Source organism: Amblyraja radiata, chromosome 29 (assembly GCF_010909765.2).
Source record: "Amblyraja radiata isolate CabotCenter1 chromosome 29, sAmbRad1.1.pri, whole genome shotgun sequence".
NCBI classification, from domain to species: domain Eukaryota; kingdom Metazoa; phylum Chordata; class Chondrichthyes; order Rajiformes; family Rajidae; genus Amblyraja; species Amblyraja radiata.
Window position 1 is genome coordinate 9,185,270 of NC_045984.1, and position 17,778 is coordinate 9,203,047.

Consider the following 17,778-nt stretch of genomic DNA (forward strand, 5'->3'; position numbering starts at 1 on the left):
CAGCTCCGAGTCCCGCTGCAACAGCTCCGAGTCCCGCAGCCTCAGCTCCGAGTCCCGCTGCCCCAGCTCCGAGTCCCGCAGCCTCAGCTCCGGGCCGCTGCATCAGCTCCGAGTCCCGCTGCCCCAGCTCCGAGTCCCGCAGCCTCAGCTCCGGGCCGCTGCATCAGCTCTGAGTCCCGCTGCAACAGCTCCGAGTCCCGCTGCCCCAGCTCCGAGTCCCGCAGCCCCAGCCCAATTCTGTCTGTTTTACAAGGCAGGATGATGTGTGACTTGGAAGGAAACTTGCAGGTTTCCTGTAGGCAGCACACTGGCACAGCAGTAGAGTTACTGCCTTACAACAATACAGACCTGGGTTTGATCCTGACTACGGGTGCTGTCTGTGCGTAGTTTGTATATTCTCTCTATGACCGCATGAGTTTTCTCCCGGTGCTTCAGTTTCTCACACTCCAAAGACGTACAGTTTTGCAGGTTAATTGACTTTGGTAAAATTGTAATTTGTCCCTAGCGTGTGCGATTATGCTAGTGTATGGGGTGATCGCTGATCGGCGCGGACCTGGTGGGTGAAGGGCCTGATTCCATGTTGTATCTCCAAAGTTTAAAGTTGGTGATGTTGCCACCTGCCTGGTGGCCCTTTTCCAGGAGGTAAAGATTGTGAGTTTGCAAGATATTGACAGAGCAATTCTGAACAAATATGCAATGCATTTTTTAACTTTTGTAAATGAGGCATCACTAAAGTTTTCTCAAGAAATCTATAGTACATTTTTCTTTGAATTTTTCAACAGGATATCCGAGGGTTGATTGGAACCTTGATGGTAGCCATGAGTCCACTAACACAGAAAGCTGATTTATACTGCAGCCCTATTGAGGTTCACAAATGTTACACACCATGGGAAGATCTAAAGTACTTTACACAGCAGGTAGCTGTAACCACAATAACATTACATTACATTTGATGCTGCTGCACCCACTGAGTTTCTCCAGCATTTTTGTGTACCTTACATTTCCCTTGCCTGATTGTTCCTGCAGCAGACCTGGTTCTTACGCATTGTATGCTGAGTAGTCCATGAGGCACCAATATCCACAATGACCAACTCTCCCCTCCCTCTGGCATGTGAGCTCCCCTCTTCCCAATGGAGATAGAATCGATCCTGACTAAGTCCAACAAAAAGGATTATCTGAAGCGGTGCCACAGCTGGTAGAGCTGCTACCTTGAAACATCAAAGGCCCGGCTTTGATTCTGAACACGTGCTGTATGTGTGGAATTTACATGTTGTCCCTGTGACCACATGCGTTTCCTTAAGTTGATCCAGTTTTCTCATCTGTCTGTCTGTCTATCTCATTTCTTTCTTTCTATCGATCTATCTATCCATCTAGCCACCTATCCATCCATCCCTCCCTCCCTCCCTCCCATCCATCTATCCCATCCAATCCATCTATCCCAAAGAACACTTGCCTTGCCAAGGTGGATGAAGGCTTGAATTTTGGAAAATCCTCAAAATTGCAATCTCCTTGGATCTTTCATGGTGATTATCTTCCCATCTTCTCCCTTTTCTCCCAAGATACTAACTCTATATCCTATGCCACTTTTCTTCCGCAATGTCGCAGAATGTTATTTTTCATGGATATTTTTTTTCTTTATTTTGAGGATGTTTTGTTCCTATTAATAAATATACTCTATTTTTTCTCCACAGGTAGCCTTTTCTGGTGGAAGATGCCACTCAAACTGCAGTAGTAGTGAGGTGTCAGCTCCAAGTTCCCAACTTCCAGATACACTGAGCAGCGAAGGATCCCAAGCAGCAGATCTCTGACTTTGTAACCTGTCATTAACCAAGACTTTATTGGAAAACCAACAAGAATTACTTTCATAAAGACACAATAAACTGCAGTTGATGGAATCTCAAGCAAAAATAGTGCTGCAGGAACATTAGTTGAGGCAGCATCTGTGGAGTGAAACGAACAGACGTTTCGGATTGGGACCCAGTCCTGTTTCTATTTGTCATGTTCAGAAAGATGAAGCAAGTTTAGTACTTCTACAGTCGTACAAGATGTAGTGAAGCTGCATTTGGGGTATTGCGTTCAGTTTTGTTCACCCTGTTGTTAGAAAAGTGCCATGATGGAAGGACTATTCAGAAGCCTGATAACAGAGGGAAAGAAGTACGTAAGAGTTTAATTGTTGACTGGCAAATGAACATTGAAATTCTTACTTGCTGCAGCTTTACAGGCCCATTACAACACAACAAATAAAGGCCATAAAGTACAAGCTGAAGTACCTAGTGTAACCTACAAAAAGTCCATAGCGGGCATAGCTTTAAGATGAAAGGGGCAAAGTTCAAAGGAGATGTGCGGGGGCAAGGTTTTTTACACAGAAAGCGGTGGGTGCCTGGAACACATTGCCAGAGGTGGTGATGGAGGCAGGTATGACAGTGTTGTTTAAGGTGCTATTAGATCGGCACATGGATATCGAGGGATCTGGATCATGTGTAGGCAGATGAGATTAGTTTATCTTGGCATCATGTTCAGCACAGTCATTGTGGACCACTGGGCCTATTCCTGTGCTGTACTGTTCTATGTTCTAAATTCAAAATGCGAGAAGAGCAAGAATAGAAGTAATCAAAAGGAGTTGCAGAACTATTATGTTAATCCAGTTCAGTAAATGCGATCACTGCAATGATGACCTTCAAGAATTCTTCTACCACTTCAGCTTTGAATCAGAGTGCATGATTTAGAAAACCTCTTCTTGAATTTCACTGACAATATGATATCAATTGAAACTGGCAACTATGGGCTACTCCCAGATTATGATATTTTCATTATTTGACTTAATCTCATTTTCGTATTTTTTTTAATCCTTTAGAGTTGAAAAGTCATCAAATATTGTGTAAAAGAAACCACCCACATTTCAGCAGGTTTGTGTAAGATTCCATGTTTTAATTTTGTGCACTCATCCACCAGAAGACATTAGTAAGAGCAGGAATCATAGTCCAAGAGGGACCCACCCAACACATTCATAAAATTCATCTTGATTATTACAGATTGTAGCCAGATAGTTGAGGTTTCAAGTGAGGCAGGAAACGTAACTAAAACTGTCAGACATTTCAACAAATAAAGAACCAAACCGAGATCAAGAAATCCCTATTTCAATGGTACTGGTTTACTATTGTCATGTATATTGAGATACAGTAAAATGCTTTATTTGCATGCAATCCAGTCAAATCAAATCATGACTACCATCAAGCCATACACAAGTACAGCAGGTAGTGCAAAGGAAAAAAACCAGAATGTAGAATATAGTGTCATAGCATTTTTGTCTTACAGTTACAGAGGGAATGTCTAAGGTCCACAATGAGATAGGTTGAACGATCACCCTGGCCTATAGTAGTATAGTTCAATAGTTTGATAACAGAGGGGAAGAGGGTGTTCCTGAAATCAGTAGAAGGTGCTTTCAAGCTTCTTTCCCAATGGGAGAGGAGAGAAGGGGAGAAGGGGGAACGACTGGATGAAAATTGATTATGTTGGCTACTTTGCAATGTCAACATGAAGTGTAGACGGAGTCGATGGGGGGGAGGAGGCTGGTCTGTATGATGGACTGCACTACATCCATACTCTCTGCTCAAATAACCCTTCACATTTTTATTGAACCATTGAAACACAGATGAAACCATTTCATTTATAAGCAAGAACCTGAAATTAGTTTGATCAGATGTAATTTTAGTTTCTTGATGAGTGTAGAATAGATTTAGAGGTAAAACATAGGAACCTAGAAGCACAGGCAAAGGGAAGCAGAAGTAGGCCCTTAGGTCATGGAGTCATAAAGACATACAATGTGAAAACAGGCCCTTTGGCCCAACCTCCACACCAACCAACATGTCCCATTTACTCTAGTCCCATTTGCTTGTGTTTGGCCCAAATCCCTCCAAACCTGTCCTATCCAGGTACATATCCAAATGTTTCATAAACATTGCAATAGTCCCTGCCTTAACTACCTCCTCCAACAGATCTTTCCATACACCCACCACCCTTTGTGTGAACCTTCAGGTCCTTCAGGATCAAGGAAGACACTACAACTGATTTCAGGAACACCTTCCTTCCTTCCGTTATCAAATCTCAATACCATATGCCTTGCAGCCTTTTGTATTGGGAAATCTGTCTCCTCCTTAAGCAAGGTGCAGATGCTTGTTTACACAAAATGAGGCATCCTTTAACATGTTCAGCCACATGCCTCCTTAGTTCTCGGTGGTGGAAAAAGGAAGTTCTGCATCAAATTATTCTGACACCTCCTTTCAAATTGGCTAACTTTATAAATTATAGACAAAACTAAATATAATCTTTTAATCACAAGAAATGAATAAGGGATAAAACAAAAAATATATATTTTTGCTTCTCATCTAAATTTTGATGATAATACCATATACTTCAATAAACATTTATTCAAAATTCATCCATAAATAAATTATTAAATTCTGCATCAATGCAATAAATTCAACTCTACCCTATTCTATGTGTTAGAGAAAAAAAATTAAGATTCTTGGAATCAAAAGCTGAAGTTTCATTCTTAATAAAGGTGACTGATATCACGTTACGGAAGTGAGTCATTCCCAGGCTGAACATGATAATTACCTCCAGAACAGACCATTGACCACACATTCGTAATCTCAACCTCTGAAGAGCAGCCTTTTACAGATTCAATACAAACATGTAATTCTTCTCTTCAGGAGCCCCTGTGAGATTGGCAATTTACTTCAAATTAGTTTAGTATTGCAAATATAAATTAGTTTTATATCTTGAATATCACTCTATTAGAACAAACCCCAATTCATCTGGAACATGTTACATTCTTAACAGATAAAAGGGATTAAGGAAATATCATGTTATGCTGTTTAAAAGTGCCAATTGAGAGAATATGATGCTTAAGATACTCTCATCTCTTTCCTGAAACATCTCCTTGGGATATTTTATGTTCACCCGAGTGAACTGACATTTAATGTCTCATTTGATGGATGTCATCCTTGGTGTAACCTTAAAGAACTGTGGGCAGACCACAATTGGAGCAATGTATGCAGCTCTGGTCGCCTTACTACAGGAAGGATGTGGTGGCTTCTGGAGAGGGTGCAGAAGAAGTTTACCAGAATGCTGCCTAGATTAGATGGTATTGGCGATAACGAGAATTTTGGACAAACTTGGATAGTTTTCCCTGGAGTATCAGAGGTGGAGGGGAGACCTAATAGAATAATATAAAATTATGAGAGGCATAGAGAGGGTAGACAGTCAGAATCTTTTTTTTCTCCAGGCTGGTGAAGCCAAAGACTAAAGGGCATAGTTTTAACGTGAAAGAGGCAAACTTCAAAGGAGATGTGTGGAAAAGGTTTTTTTTTTTGCAGAGGGTGGTGGGTGTCTGGAATGCGGTGCCAGAAGTGATGGTGGAGGAAGATATGTTAGTGGTATTTAAGAATCTTTTAGATAGGCTAATGGATATGTGAGGTTTAGTTTCGTTTAGAGATACAGTGCGGAAACAGTGTCTTTGGTTGCACTACGGACTTTGCATTTGTTTAGAGATACAGCATGGAAACAGACCCTTCAGCCCACTAAGTCATGCGACCATCGATCACCTGTACTCTAGTTCTATGCTATCCCATCCTACACACTCGGGGCAATTTTCAGAAGTAAATTAACCTACAAACCTGCACATTTATGGAATGAGGGAGGAAACCGGAACACACGGAGGAAACCCATGTGGCCACAAGGAGCACGAATAAACTGCACAGACAGCACCCATAGTCTGGATCGAATCCAGGTCTCTGGCACTTTGAGGCAGCAGATCTACCAATGCGCCCCTGTGTCTGACTTGCTCTATTATGGTTACCTCATATTACTGTTATTGATTCATTGTATTATTGATTATCATATATTTATTTGTGTTTTATTGAGTTAACAAAGCTGCAGCATTTAAGAATTTAATTGTTCCATTGTCAGTTCATAGGACAATTAAATTCTCTTGACTTGACTTGAATCTGTTGTTACCTGCTCCCTCTAGTGGTCAGACTACAACAAAAATAAACGGCTTGTACAAAGATACAAATGGGAAATACCAATGAACTACAATTGCTCTCTGTACAGATTCCACATGGTGGCCAAAAGGGGAACTTGTAATGTCAAAGAACAGGTGATACAAAGCCCAAGTATGAAGTCTGTTTTTGCATTCTTTGTTGTTCTTGGTAGGAGCCTTTTTCTTTTAAATTATCCTATCTTTCTCTGCCACGTTTTATTGTCCATTTTTTTTCCGTTTACATCATAGAGCCATAGAGTCATACATCGTGGAAACAGGCCCATTGGCTCAAATTTCCCACACCGACCATCATGTCCCATCTACACCAGTCCCGCCTGCCTACCTTTGGCCCATATCCCTCTAAACCTATCCTATCCTGTCTTCTCCCTTGGTTCCATGCATCAATGCTTGATCTTGAAAGAAAATATGTCATTAATTTGGAAAGGGTGCAGAAGGACATTCCTTTGGTTTATGTTTCATTCGCAAGACGAAGATGATGATCAGGATGTTTCCCGGGTTTGCAGGCTTGTGTTATAGAGAGTGGTTGGATCAGCTGGGAGTTTCTTCTTAGAAGCATAGGAGGCTGAGGAGTGACCTTAATGAGGTGTACAAGATCACGAGGGATATGGATAACGTGAATGGCCACAGTATTTTTTCTCAGGGTCGAGGTCTCTAATACTAAAAGACATAGGTTTAAGGAACAAGGTGAAAGATTTAAGAAGGACTTCAGAGGCAATTTTTTGCACTCCGAGGGAACTATAGACATGGAGAAAATTATAATCTTCAAATGACGTGAACATATATATGGATAGGACTGGGCAAATGCAGGCAAATGGGACTAGCTCAGATTAACAACTCAGTCAGCGTGGAAAAGTTGGGCTAAAGCATCGTTTAATGATTCAGTGGTGAGCACAGGTGAAGAAACTAAAGCTTTGACCTTATTATCTCCATTATCCAACGGTGCTAATGTTGTTCATTGACAGTATTAGGGCACCACAAATTTGCCCTTGTTACCTCGATAATAAAATGTTTTCATTTATATATCAATTTAGTTGCCTTTTCATGAAAATAGAAGCAAGAGGCATTTCAGATGAATGTATTAAATGTTTATATGTTCAAGTTTTTGCTTGAAGTTTTCAATCCTTTTAAATTACATAAAAAGACACAAGGTGCTGGAGTAACTCAGTGGGTCGGGCAACATCCCTGGAGAACATGGATAGGTGACGTTTCGGGTCGGGACCCTTCTTCAGACCATTTTCATGTTCTCCAAAGATGCTGCCTGAACCGCTGAGCTACTCCAGCACTTTGCGTCTTTTCATTTTGTCTTTTTCAGACGTAGATAATTTGTTTTTGATATTACAGCAGCTAATTTGTTCCTAATCATTATTTTAGCTTTTATATTTGTTTTACTTGCAAAGATTATTATCCAGAGAGGCAATTATCCTCTCAAATCTGCCAAGGATACATCATCTATAGTTAACACAATGTTCTGCCAATCACATTCTCAGTGGGGAGGGGGGGGGGGGGGGGGCTTGATTAAAGTGGAACAGGTAACAAAGGTGACATCTTAGGGGAAATCTTCAATACTTTCTTTACTTCTTGTATGTTGGACAGAGCTAAAACTATAAATGTGTAGAAAACTCCATTGAGAGTGTAAAATGTGGGTTTTAATTTGTCCCAGTTCTGTTGTGGCCAGTAAAAATCTTTCTTATTTAACAATTCAAACAGAGAATCACAATTTTTGGAAGCATATCGTGGAAATTTGAGTACCCACTGAAACAGATTTTTTACAAATAACTTAAATGGCCAGAAATTATATTATCTAGAATCCAGTTGTCATAACTGTTCTTCCTTGAAATATCTCCATAAAATGTATGATAAAGAAATCATACATCATACGTCAAAACTGTGAACAATATGAAGAATGTCATTACTAATGAGTGAAATAGCTTGTGTGACAAATGTTCTCACAATATTAGAAAGAACGAACTGCAGATACGGATTCACAAAAAAAGTGCTGGAGTCACTCAGCAGGTCAGGCAGCATCCCTGGAGAACGTGGATAGGTGCATGTTTTAGGTCTGGACTGAATAAGGGTATTGGAGCTGGATTAAAAAGTTGAAACGAAGCAGATAATCTGAAATAGAAACATAAAATATAAGGGACATTCTGTAAGGCAGCATCTGTGGAGGCAGAAAGGGTTGATTTTACATATCCATGACATTTCATCAGATGGGGAGGACTATCAAAATCTTTTTTTCCCAGGGTGGAAATGTCAAATCCTAAAGGATATAACTTTAAGGTGAGATGGGAAAAGTTTAAAGGAGATGTGCGGAGCAAGTTTATTTACAGAGTGGCAGGGGCCTGGAATGTGGTGATGGATGCAGATATGATAGTGGCACTTAAGAGGCTTTTAAATAAGCACATGGATATACAGGGGAAAGCGGGATATGGATCATGTGCAGACAGAAGGAATGAGTTTAGTTTGGCATCATATTAGGCATGGACATCATGGGCCACAAGGAGCCTGTTCCTGTGTTGTATTGCTCTATGTTTAATGTAATATTTTGATCAGATAAGCTAGCACGTTGCTGAAGAAATGACAGTAGGGCGGGCTTCAGATTACTGGCCTACTGGATCTAGTTCTGGGATAGGAGGGACTCTTCAAAGTAAAACATCTGAATCTCAACAAGGCTGTTACATATGTCACGATGGATTAACAAATGTTGTGAGTCAGACTTTAAACCAATTTTAAACTAATTTTTGGATTAGCACTTCATGTGTGTAAATGCATGGACTGTGGTAAATACAATTGCCGAGCCTCACTCACAAGTTGTCACCGGGAACTAAAATAGAATAGAATAAAAGAGAATTGGTTCATATGAGGAGATTTGGGAACTTGGTATTCCTGAGCTGAGGGTTATATGGGACTGATAGAAAAGGGCAAACTTTCAAAGTAGAGTGGAGCCAGGGATTTATAGTAATAAGGAAACTATAACAGAACTGGTCAAGGTTCAACAATGGGGTACCCAAAAAGCAGAACCTCTCTGGTTGGAATTGAGGGAATGTGCTATTCATTGTGGGTAACTAACAGCGGGAGGGAGATTGAGGAGTAAATGTGCAAATTAGAAGAGAATGCAATGATAAGAAAGGATGTCAATTGTTTATTTATAGACTGAGATAATAACAATGCAGTGGGCAGAAATAATGAATGTGTGAGCAGGAAGTGGCTCGAACAACGTTTTCAACTCAATGAGAAAGGAAGCAATAAAATGGCAGAAAGTAAACCAGAATGTTTCCTGGCTGTTGACTTGAGACTTGTTATTCTTTTCAGGATGTTAAATATAGACTTGTAAACTACAGCAAACACAAAACACAGCCATGTCCCAAGCATTGAAGAGGACAGTAACAGACTTCAGGCAACTAGGGCGGCATGGTGGTGCAACAGTAGGGTTGCTGCCTTACAGCGCCAGACCCAGGTTCGATCCTGACTATGGGTGCTTGTCTGTATGGAGTTTATACATTCTCCCCGTGAGTGGGTTTTCTCCGGGTGCTCTGGTTTCCTCCCACACTCCAAAGGCGTACAGGTTTGAAGGTTAATTGGCTTGGTGTGATTGCAAATTGGTCCCTGGTGTGCGTTCAATAGCGTTTGTGTGCGGGGATCGCTGGTCGGCGATGACTTGGTGTACTGAAGGGCCAGTTTCCGTGCTGTATCTCTAAACTAAACTAAACTAGGCATAAGCAAGATGCAATTTTATTTAACACTATTTAACACTGAAGAGAAAAGTGATAGGTACAGAAGGGAACACAAAAGCAGTCATTGAACAGCAAGTTGTGGTTAAAAGCCTGCAAAGGCACGATATGCTGAACCTTCCTCAGCTTTTTATGCTTCTGTGCATCTAAGTATTTCACTATATTTATACAACCCATTGGATGCTGTTCTATGTATTACAGCCTATATATTGAACTAATTGCACAACCAGAGTGTTAACTTTCAATTCTTATTAATTATGCCATCGTTAGAGTGGCACATAAAGTCAAACCATTTAGAAAATAACATACAACTTTCAGATGATTTTAAATTTCAGTGATTTGTGAGTTATTTGAAGTAAGAAGTAAGAAGTTAATGATGGGAAAGCAAAGCAACTGTGCTGAATAGTTTGACCTCCATCATAATGAGGTCTTCAAAATGCACCGACCTGCACAGTGCATTATTCCACACAGTATTCTACATTCGCAAAAATGTTGGCACAGTAGAAACATCACGTGCTATTAGATGATTAGATGGATAATTTGTGAATGGTACAAATCTCATTACATGCATTGAGGAAACTTCCCAGAGTCTCGAGCCACTATGCATTGATGATTCTCTTATTATTCTGGCACTAATGAATATACAATGGGGCATACCCTTGACCACACAGTTTGAAAGCAATTGGAAATCCTGGCTGATTCACTGAAGCCAGACTGAACTGTTTTTTTGTTCAGACGGTACAATAATAAAGGTTACGATGTGGAAATTTGCGAAGATGTAAACCACACAAAGCAGTATCACGTATTAGAGACTATAGCATTAAAGAGCAGTGGTTTAGGACATGGGCATTACTGACAAGGCCACAGAAATTAGACAACTAAACAGTAATATCTGTTCCTTGAGTCTGCCTCAATGATAAATCTGCAGTCAGGTCACCCACAAACCAATATTCCACATAAATTTGAGAGACAGGAACTCGAATGATCTAATATCTATAGGATCCTTGATGACTTCATTGAAGTTAGCTGATATTATCCTGCATGCTACTTTTATAACTACTAAACTAGGTTCGCTTCTTAATAAACAGACACCACACAACTGTTTGGTAGACCAGTTCAAAACTTTACTTAACATCGGCCGATGGAAGGGAGCGAGAATTCCAGCTAAGTGACCAATATAGACACTCGACTGTCCTCGGTCCCCTTCCCTGAACAACAGAATTACATTGCCTTAAATAGGGTTTTTTTGTCCCCTTAGCACATTTCACAGACATTAGTCATGGTCAGAGGTACAGGAAAAGGTTTCCACAGAATGCATCACATCAAAGGCCTTTTGTTTACATGTTACAAGATAACATTGGCCATTTGGTTTACGACATTTTATCTTTCTACTTCCCTGGTTCCCCTCTCGTCCTTCATAAACATTGGCCATTTGGATAATGCCATTTTATCTTCACAGAGATCACCCTAGCTCTTTCGCTGCTTCCTCGCTGTCATTTGGTCCCTCATAAACATTGGCCATTTGGTTTATGGCATCTTACTTCACAGATATGACTAGCTGTTTCTCTCTTCCTTTCTCGCCTCCTCCCCCATAACATTGGCCATTTTGTTTACGGCATCTTACTTCAAAGAGATCTAGCTCTTCTCTGTTTGTCACTTGGGAGACAATGTTATGGTATTTATTATCTCACACACCGCAACCTAAGGCAAGCCTAATTTGAGACTAAATATAAGCTGTAAGCTAGCCCAGAAGCCAATTTAATATCTTCTTATATTTTAACTAAAATTCAGCTTCATCATTCCATCCTTTTATCAAAATTTTGATTACAACTACAGTCCTTGCTGAGTACATACGAAAGACCATAAGCATCTCATCAGACAAATTAATAGTACACTAGTAACACAATCATTTCATAGTGGACAATCGTTCCACAAGTCCCTCCAAACATTTTAAATGGCCACCAACCTCCCCCGAACGTGACATAGGACAGGAAAAGGATCATAAAAATTGCTCAGCCTTTATTCGGCTTCGCTTGGAATTCCCCGTGTGCTGGTGTAACTGGTTCATGCTTCTCTTGTGTGGCACTGCATTTGCAACATAACAATGCCCTGTCACAAATATACTGTTTCCTAAAAATACACCAGTGCCTTGGTTGTGGCAAAAACAGGTAGATTTAACTGGCCTTTGCAGACCTCTTACTGTCTGTAGTCAGGTTATCTTTGCTGCGCTTGTCATGTTTGACTTCAATCTTGTTTAAAAGGAGGTGTGTACCATCCTTTAAATGTGGGTTAGTCCGCAAGCTTGCCATTCTGAAGAAAGTTCAGTCCATGTGGGCTGGGCCACCCCAGAATAAAGGGAGCATCAATAGCCCATCGTCCTTGTTTCCACAAACTGTTCACAGTCAATCAAATGTATCCAGCGACGATGATCTTCAATCTTTACAGCAGTTCATGTTGTTAGCAACACTTGGTTGTTCTTTTCAACACAATCTCAATTTCTTCTTGTCCCAGCACCGTCATCGTATAACTTTTATGGCCTTGGTCACTGGTTTCCAGCAAAAACTCCTCCAACCTGGGAATGTAGATCTGGCAAGACATGGGTTAATTGCCGTCCATACATAATTAGTTAATTGCCCAGGGCCTGTAGGTGGCTTCCCCCCACTCTCCAGGGGGTGGACACAGCAGCTTTTCCTGTATCAATCTTGTTCCCAGCTGAGTTTCTCCAGCACTTTTGTCTTCCTTTGATCTGCCAGCATCTCCAGTTCCTTCCTAACACTTCCCTTTGAATTTATTCTTTAATTCGATAATATCCGAAGAGGCTCTCTCCACCTGAATATTCAATTCTCCAAATATGTTCTCTTCCCCAATCTACTTTATCTTCTCACCTTTCATCCCTCATTGTAAGTTCCCTCAAACCCCCTTTTGTAAGTCATAATACAATTTTTCATCTACCATCATTTCCCTCAAACAGCCCATGCTTCAAAATCTTTTTGTTTGCTTGAAAACAGTAATCTTGCTTCATTTGCATTTTAAAAGACAACCTCTGTTATCATATCAAAACAATCTTTCCCAAAAGAACTCACTCAGAATCAGTAATCAATAATACATTTTTTTTTTCTCTGTAATTTTGACATTTCCAATCTCATTTAACACTTTAATTGGGATGAGTCTTTTTTAAACTTGGTTCAAAAGATTTATAATCAACCAACACATTTTATCATTCGAGTATAGCTCCGCCCCCCATTCATGCCTGTTTCTTAACGGAGCACACCATAAACTGTCTGTCCCATTTGCATTTTAAAGGACAAACTTCTTAAAGCGACACACAACTTTGCTCATTGCTTTGAATTTCACACATTCCACATACAAAAAACCTTGTTTTACAAGCAGTACATATACAAAAACATTGTTTTACCAGCAATATATATACAAAAACATTGTTTTACCAGCAGTATATAATATTTCATCTTCAAAGACATCTCTTTGTAATTTACTTTCCCTTTTTCTGACAAGACTTCTGTTTACCAAAATCTTGGTTACCTAAACCTAATTGGACATTGATCCAGATCATGATTAGTCAGACTCCCCGTGACTTTTCAGTCTCCCTAGCTCTTTCCTCGTTTCTCCATCAAATTTCCCTTCATCCCCAATTTTTTTTTATAACATAGTTGCCTGTCAGAAAAAGGATTTACCTCCGGGGTAATTTTGTTTTGCAATCCCCATTGACTCTTTCCACCATCCCAGATGCCTGTGGGTGGTGTACACAGTGAAATTGCTGTCGAATATTAAAATGTGCACATTTTTCCTTATTAACAGTGGCAATAAAATGAAGACCATTGTCTGAACTTATGACAGTAGGTAGGCCAAACCTGGGAATAACTTCTCTTAACAACAATGTTACCATAGTTTCAGCAGTATTATTAGTGGTTGGTAGAGCTTCACTCCACCTGCTAAATAAATCTAAAATCACTAAGCAATATTTATAACACTGGGCCCTTGGCATTTCAATAAAATCAATCTGTATGCATTCAAACGATCGTGATGGCATTGGCGTCACCGCTGAGGGTATCTTATTTGATTTGCCTGGATTACTTTGTTGGCAAATTTTACATTCAGAGGCCTGCCACCACATTTCCTTTGTTATCCTATCATTCCCTCCTTACCAGCATGGGTAAGACGAGTAAAAATGTATCGAATACACCAACTTGTCCAAGCGGGGTGTGCTGAATCAATGGCACAGCCCTCTTGTTTCCATAGTTATTATTATATATGAGAGGCGTCCCTCTGTAATGTACATACCTCCTTCATGTTTGGCAGGACCGTTCTATTTGCTAGCATCTGTTTACGTGCTTTCACTACGCATTTGGATGTACAGGCTGCACTGTTTGGATACACTATCGGCAACTCATTGTCTTTTGCTATAGGGTCCCCAGCACCAGTGTGTGCAGTACATTTAACAATGACCAGCTGTTCTGGTAGCATCAATGCCTCAAACAAATTACGCACAGAAAGGCATTCCTGTGCTCCCAATCCTGGGGAGCTTTGTAAGGTCAGAACTTCAAGGTATAGGGATGTTACTGACGGAACTGTCCCAGGTAAAGATGCCATTGCTACTGGTAGGGCATAAATGGACATGTGGACATCTCCCAAAATTATCTAACTCCTCATCTTCACTACCAAATAGGGTCTTCGTGCCAGACATGAAGTCTCCTCCAGAGGATTTACCAGTACTGGGTTTATTTTTTACTAACCATCACCTGTTTCTCACCTCCTGTCTGTCTTTTAATTCTTTTCTCTTGTTCCTCTGCCCACTGGCATTCTAGTTGCAATACGTTCCATCCTTTCCGAGTGCTATCCTTGTTTCTTAACTCTATACCCTTCTTACATACAGCATCCATCCAACTTCAAACTCTATACTCTCCTCATGCTTCTTCACTGCGTCTGCTTCCCATGTTTTAATTCCTTTCTTCCATTTCTTTCCCACCTTCCTTTCCCATATAAATGTCTCTACATTCCATGTTCCCCCTACTGGCCAGGCTTCATCCCTCAACCGTTTGGTCAACTTATAACTTAACATTCTAAATTTCTTATTATACTTAGGATTCAAATAACACATATATTGGACTGTTATCCAGAGCATTCCCCATAGATAAATAGAAAGAGAGAGAAAACAGACTTCTTAATTCCGAATCGTTCCAAATATATCAACCAGGCCGACTCACTACTCGAGACCCCAGTTTCTCAATTTGGCTGACTTTTTAACTCTTTAATATACGACCCAAGTGTCTCAACGAGGCCGACTCGCTAACCAAGACCCTCGTTTCTCAACCTGGCAGACGTCTTATCCCTTAAAATAAGCCCCAGGTGTCTCAACGAAGCAGACCCGCAAACCGGGACCCCCGTTTCTCAACCTGGCAGACTTCTTAACTCTTTAATATACGACCCAAGTGTCTCAACCCGACAAATCACGGATGTCTCAACGAGGCCGATGAGCCCTTAGTAGAGATAGAGAAAAAGAGAAAACAAAGAGAGATAGACAGAGAGAGAAAAAGAGAAAGAGAAACCGCTCAAGTCCTTCTTAAAAATACACAATTCCTTCTTAAAAATACATACACAAATCTGTCTTAAAAATACATACACAAATCTGTCTTAAAAATACATACACAATCCCGTCTTAAAAAAAACCCTATATAAAGCCCAACTGGTCTTACCTTTGTCTGTTTCTAAGAACCTCGGCAGGGAACCAATTCAATGTCTGACGAAGGATCACAGACGTTCCCGGGAGTTTCTAGGGAGTCGGACTTACAAGGGGGCCGATAGAGCTCAGTTATCTCCCTTCCAATCCCGGCAACCTCTGCAACCTCTTGCACAGTCAGCCGTTGATGTGGTCCCAGCGAGGCCTGCATAACTACGCCAATGAAAAAGCTACTTTTATAACTACTAAACCAGGTTCGCTTCTTAATAAACAGACACCACACAACTGTTTGGTAGACCAGTTCAAAACTTTACTTAACATCGGCCGATGGAAGGGAGCGAGAATTCCAGCTAAGTGACCAATATAGACACTCGACTGTCCTCGGTCCCCTTCCCTGTACAACAGAATTACATTGCCTTAAATAGGGTTTTTTTTGTCCCCTTAGCACATTTCACAGACATTAGTCATGGTCAGAGGTACAGGAAAAGGTTTCCACAGAATGCATCACATCAAAGGCCTTTTGTTTACATGTTACAAGATAACATTGGCCATTTGGTTTACGACATTTTATCTTTCTACTTCCCTGGTTCCCCTCTCGTCCTTCATAAACATTGGCCATTTGGATAATGCCATTTTATCTTCACAGAGATCACCCTAGCTCTTTCTCTGCTTCCTCGCTGTCATTTGGTCCCTCATAAACATTGGCCATTTGGTTTATGGCATCTTACTTCACAGATATGACTAGCTGTTTCTCTCTTCCTTTCTCGCCTCCTCCCCCATAACATTGGCCATTTTGTTTACGGCATCTTACTTCAAAGAGATCTAGCTCTTCTCTGTTTGTCACTTGGGAGACAATGTTATGGTATTTATTATCTCACACACCGCAACCTAAGGCAAGCCTAATTTGAGACTAAATATAAGCTGTAAGCTAGCCCAGAAGCCAATTTAATATCTTCTTATATTTTAACTAAAATTCAGCTTCATCATGGGCATTACTGACAAGGCCACAGAAATTAGACAACTAAACAGTAATATCTGTTCCTTGAGTCTGCCTCAATGATAAATCTGCAGTCAGGTCACCCTCAAACCAATATTCGACATAAATTTGAGAGACAGGAACTCGAATGATCTAATATCTATAGGATCCTTGATGACTTCATTGAAGTTAGCTGATATTATCCTGCATAAAATTTTCTTGATGAGCAAAGGTTCTGTAACCTCTCAATGGATGGTCTTCTCTGGTGCAGGCTTTCCATTTGATAGACACAAAATATTGGAGTAACTCAGCGGGTCACACTGGAGAAAAGGAATAGCAGCTTGATCATTTATCTTGTTGAATCCTCTACATCACTGTATTTTTCAGTTCCTGAGACTTTTCTTTAAGTTCCTGCTCCAAGGCATTGTCATCCTTCAGTGTAGCAAACCATGTTGTTAGAGACTATTCAACCAGAACATTTTTATACTTTGCTGGTGGCGCAGCGGTAGAGTTGCTGCCCGACAGCACCAGAGACTCAGGTTCGATCCTGACTGTGGATGCTGTTTCCATGGATTTTGTACGTTCTCCATGTGACCTGCGTGGGTTTCCTCTGGCTGCTCCAGTTTCTACCCACACACCAAAGACATACAGATTTGTTGGTCAATTGGCATGGTATAATTGTAAATTGTCCCTAGTCAAGTCAAGTCAAGTCAAGTTTATTCGTCACATACACATACGAGATGTGCAGTGAAATGAAAAGTGGCAATGCTCGCGGACTTTGTGCAAAAAGACAAACAAACAAACAACCAAACAAACTATAAACACAACCATAAACACACACATATTCTTTTACATATTAAATGTTGGAAGAAAAAACGTTCAGTAAAGTTAGTCCCTGGTGAGATAGGAGTTTACAGTCCGAATGGCCTCTGGGAAGAAACTCCTTCTCAACCTCTCCGTTCTCACAGCATGGCAACGGAGGCGTTTGCCTGACCGTAGCAGCTGGAACAGTCCGTTGCATGGGTGGAAGGGGTCTCCCATGATTTTATTGGCCCTGGAGTTGCACCTCCTGATGTATAGTTCCTGCAGGGGGGCGAGTGAAGTTCCCATAGTGCGTTCGGCCGAACGCACTACTCTCTGCAGAGCCTTCTTGTCCTGGGCAGAGCAAATCCCAAACCAGATGGTAATATTTCCGGACAAGATGCTTTCCACAGCCGCAGGATAGTGTGTGCAGGATAGTGTTAGAGTGTGGGGATCACTGGTTGGCACGTACTTGTTGGGCCTGTTTCCGTGCTGTATCTCTAAACTAAAC

The 17,778-nt window shown here is 40.8% G+C and overlaps 1 protein-coding gene across 2 annotated transcripts in view; it reads left to right on the top strand.

Annotated features, from left to right (window-relative positions):
- Positions 1–2,079, top strand: part of LOC116989290 (insulin gene enhancer protein ISL-1-like) — a 183,811-nt gene extending 181,732 nt beyond the window's left edge. For both annotated transcript variants that reach the window (XM_033046515.1, XM_033046514.1), the window contains 2 exons: positions 783–917; positions 1,692–2,079. In XM_033046515.1, the coding sequence (XP_032902406.1) occupies positions 783–917; positions 1,692–1,808 (252 nt within the window). In that variant the 3' untranslated portion in view covers positions 1,809–2,079. The remainder of the gene's footprint in view (positions 1–782; positions 918–1,691) is intronic.
- The last annotated feature ends 15,699 nt before the right edge of the window (positions 2,080–17,778 follow it).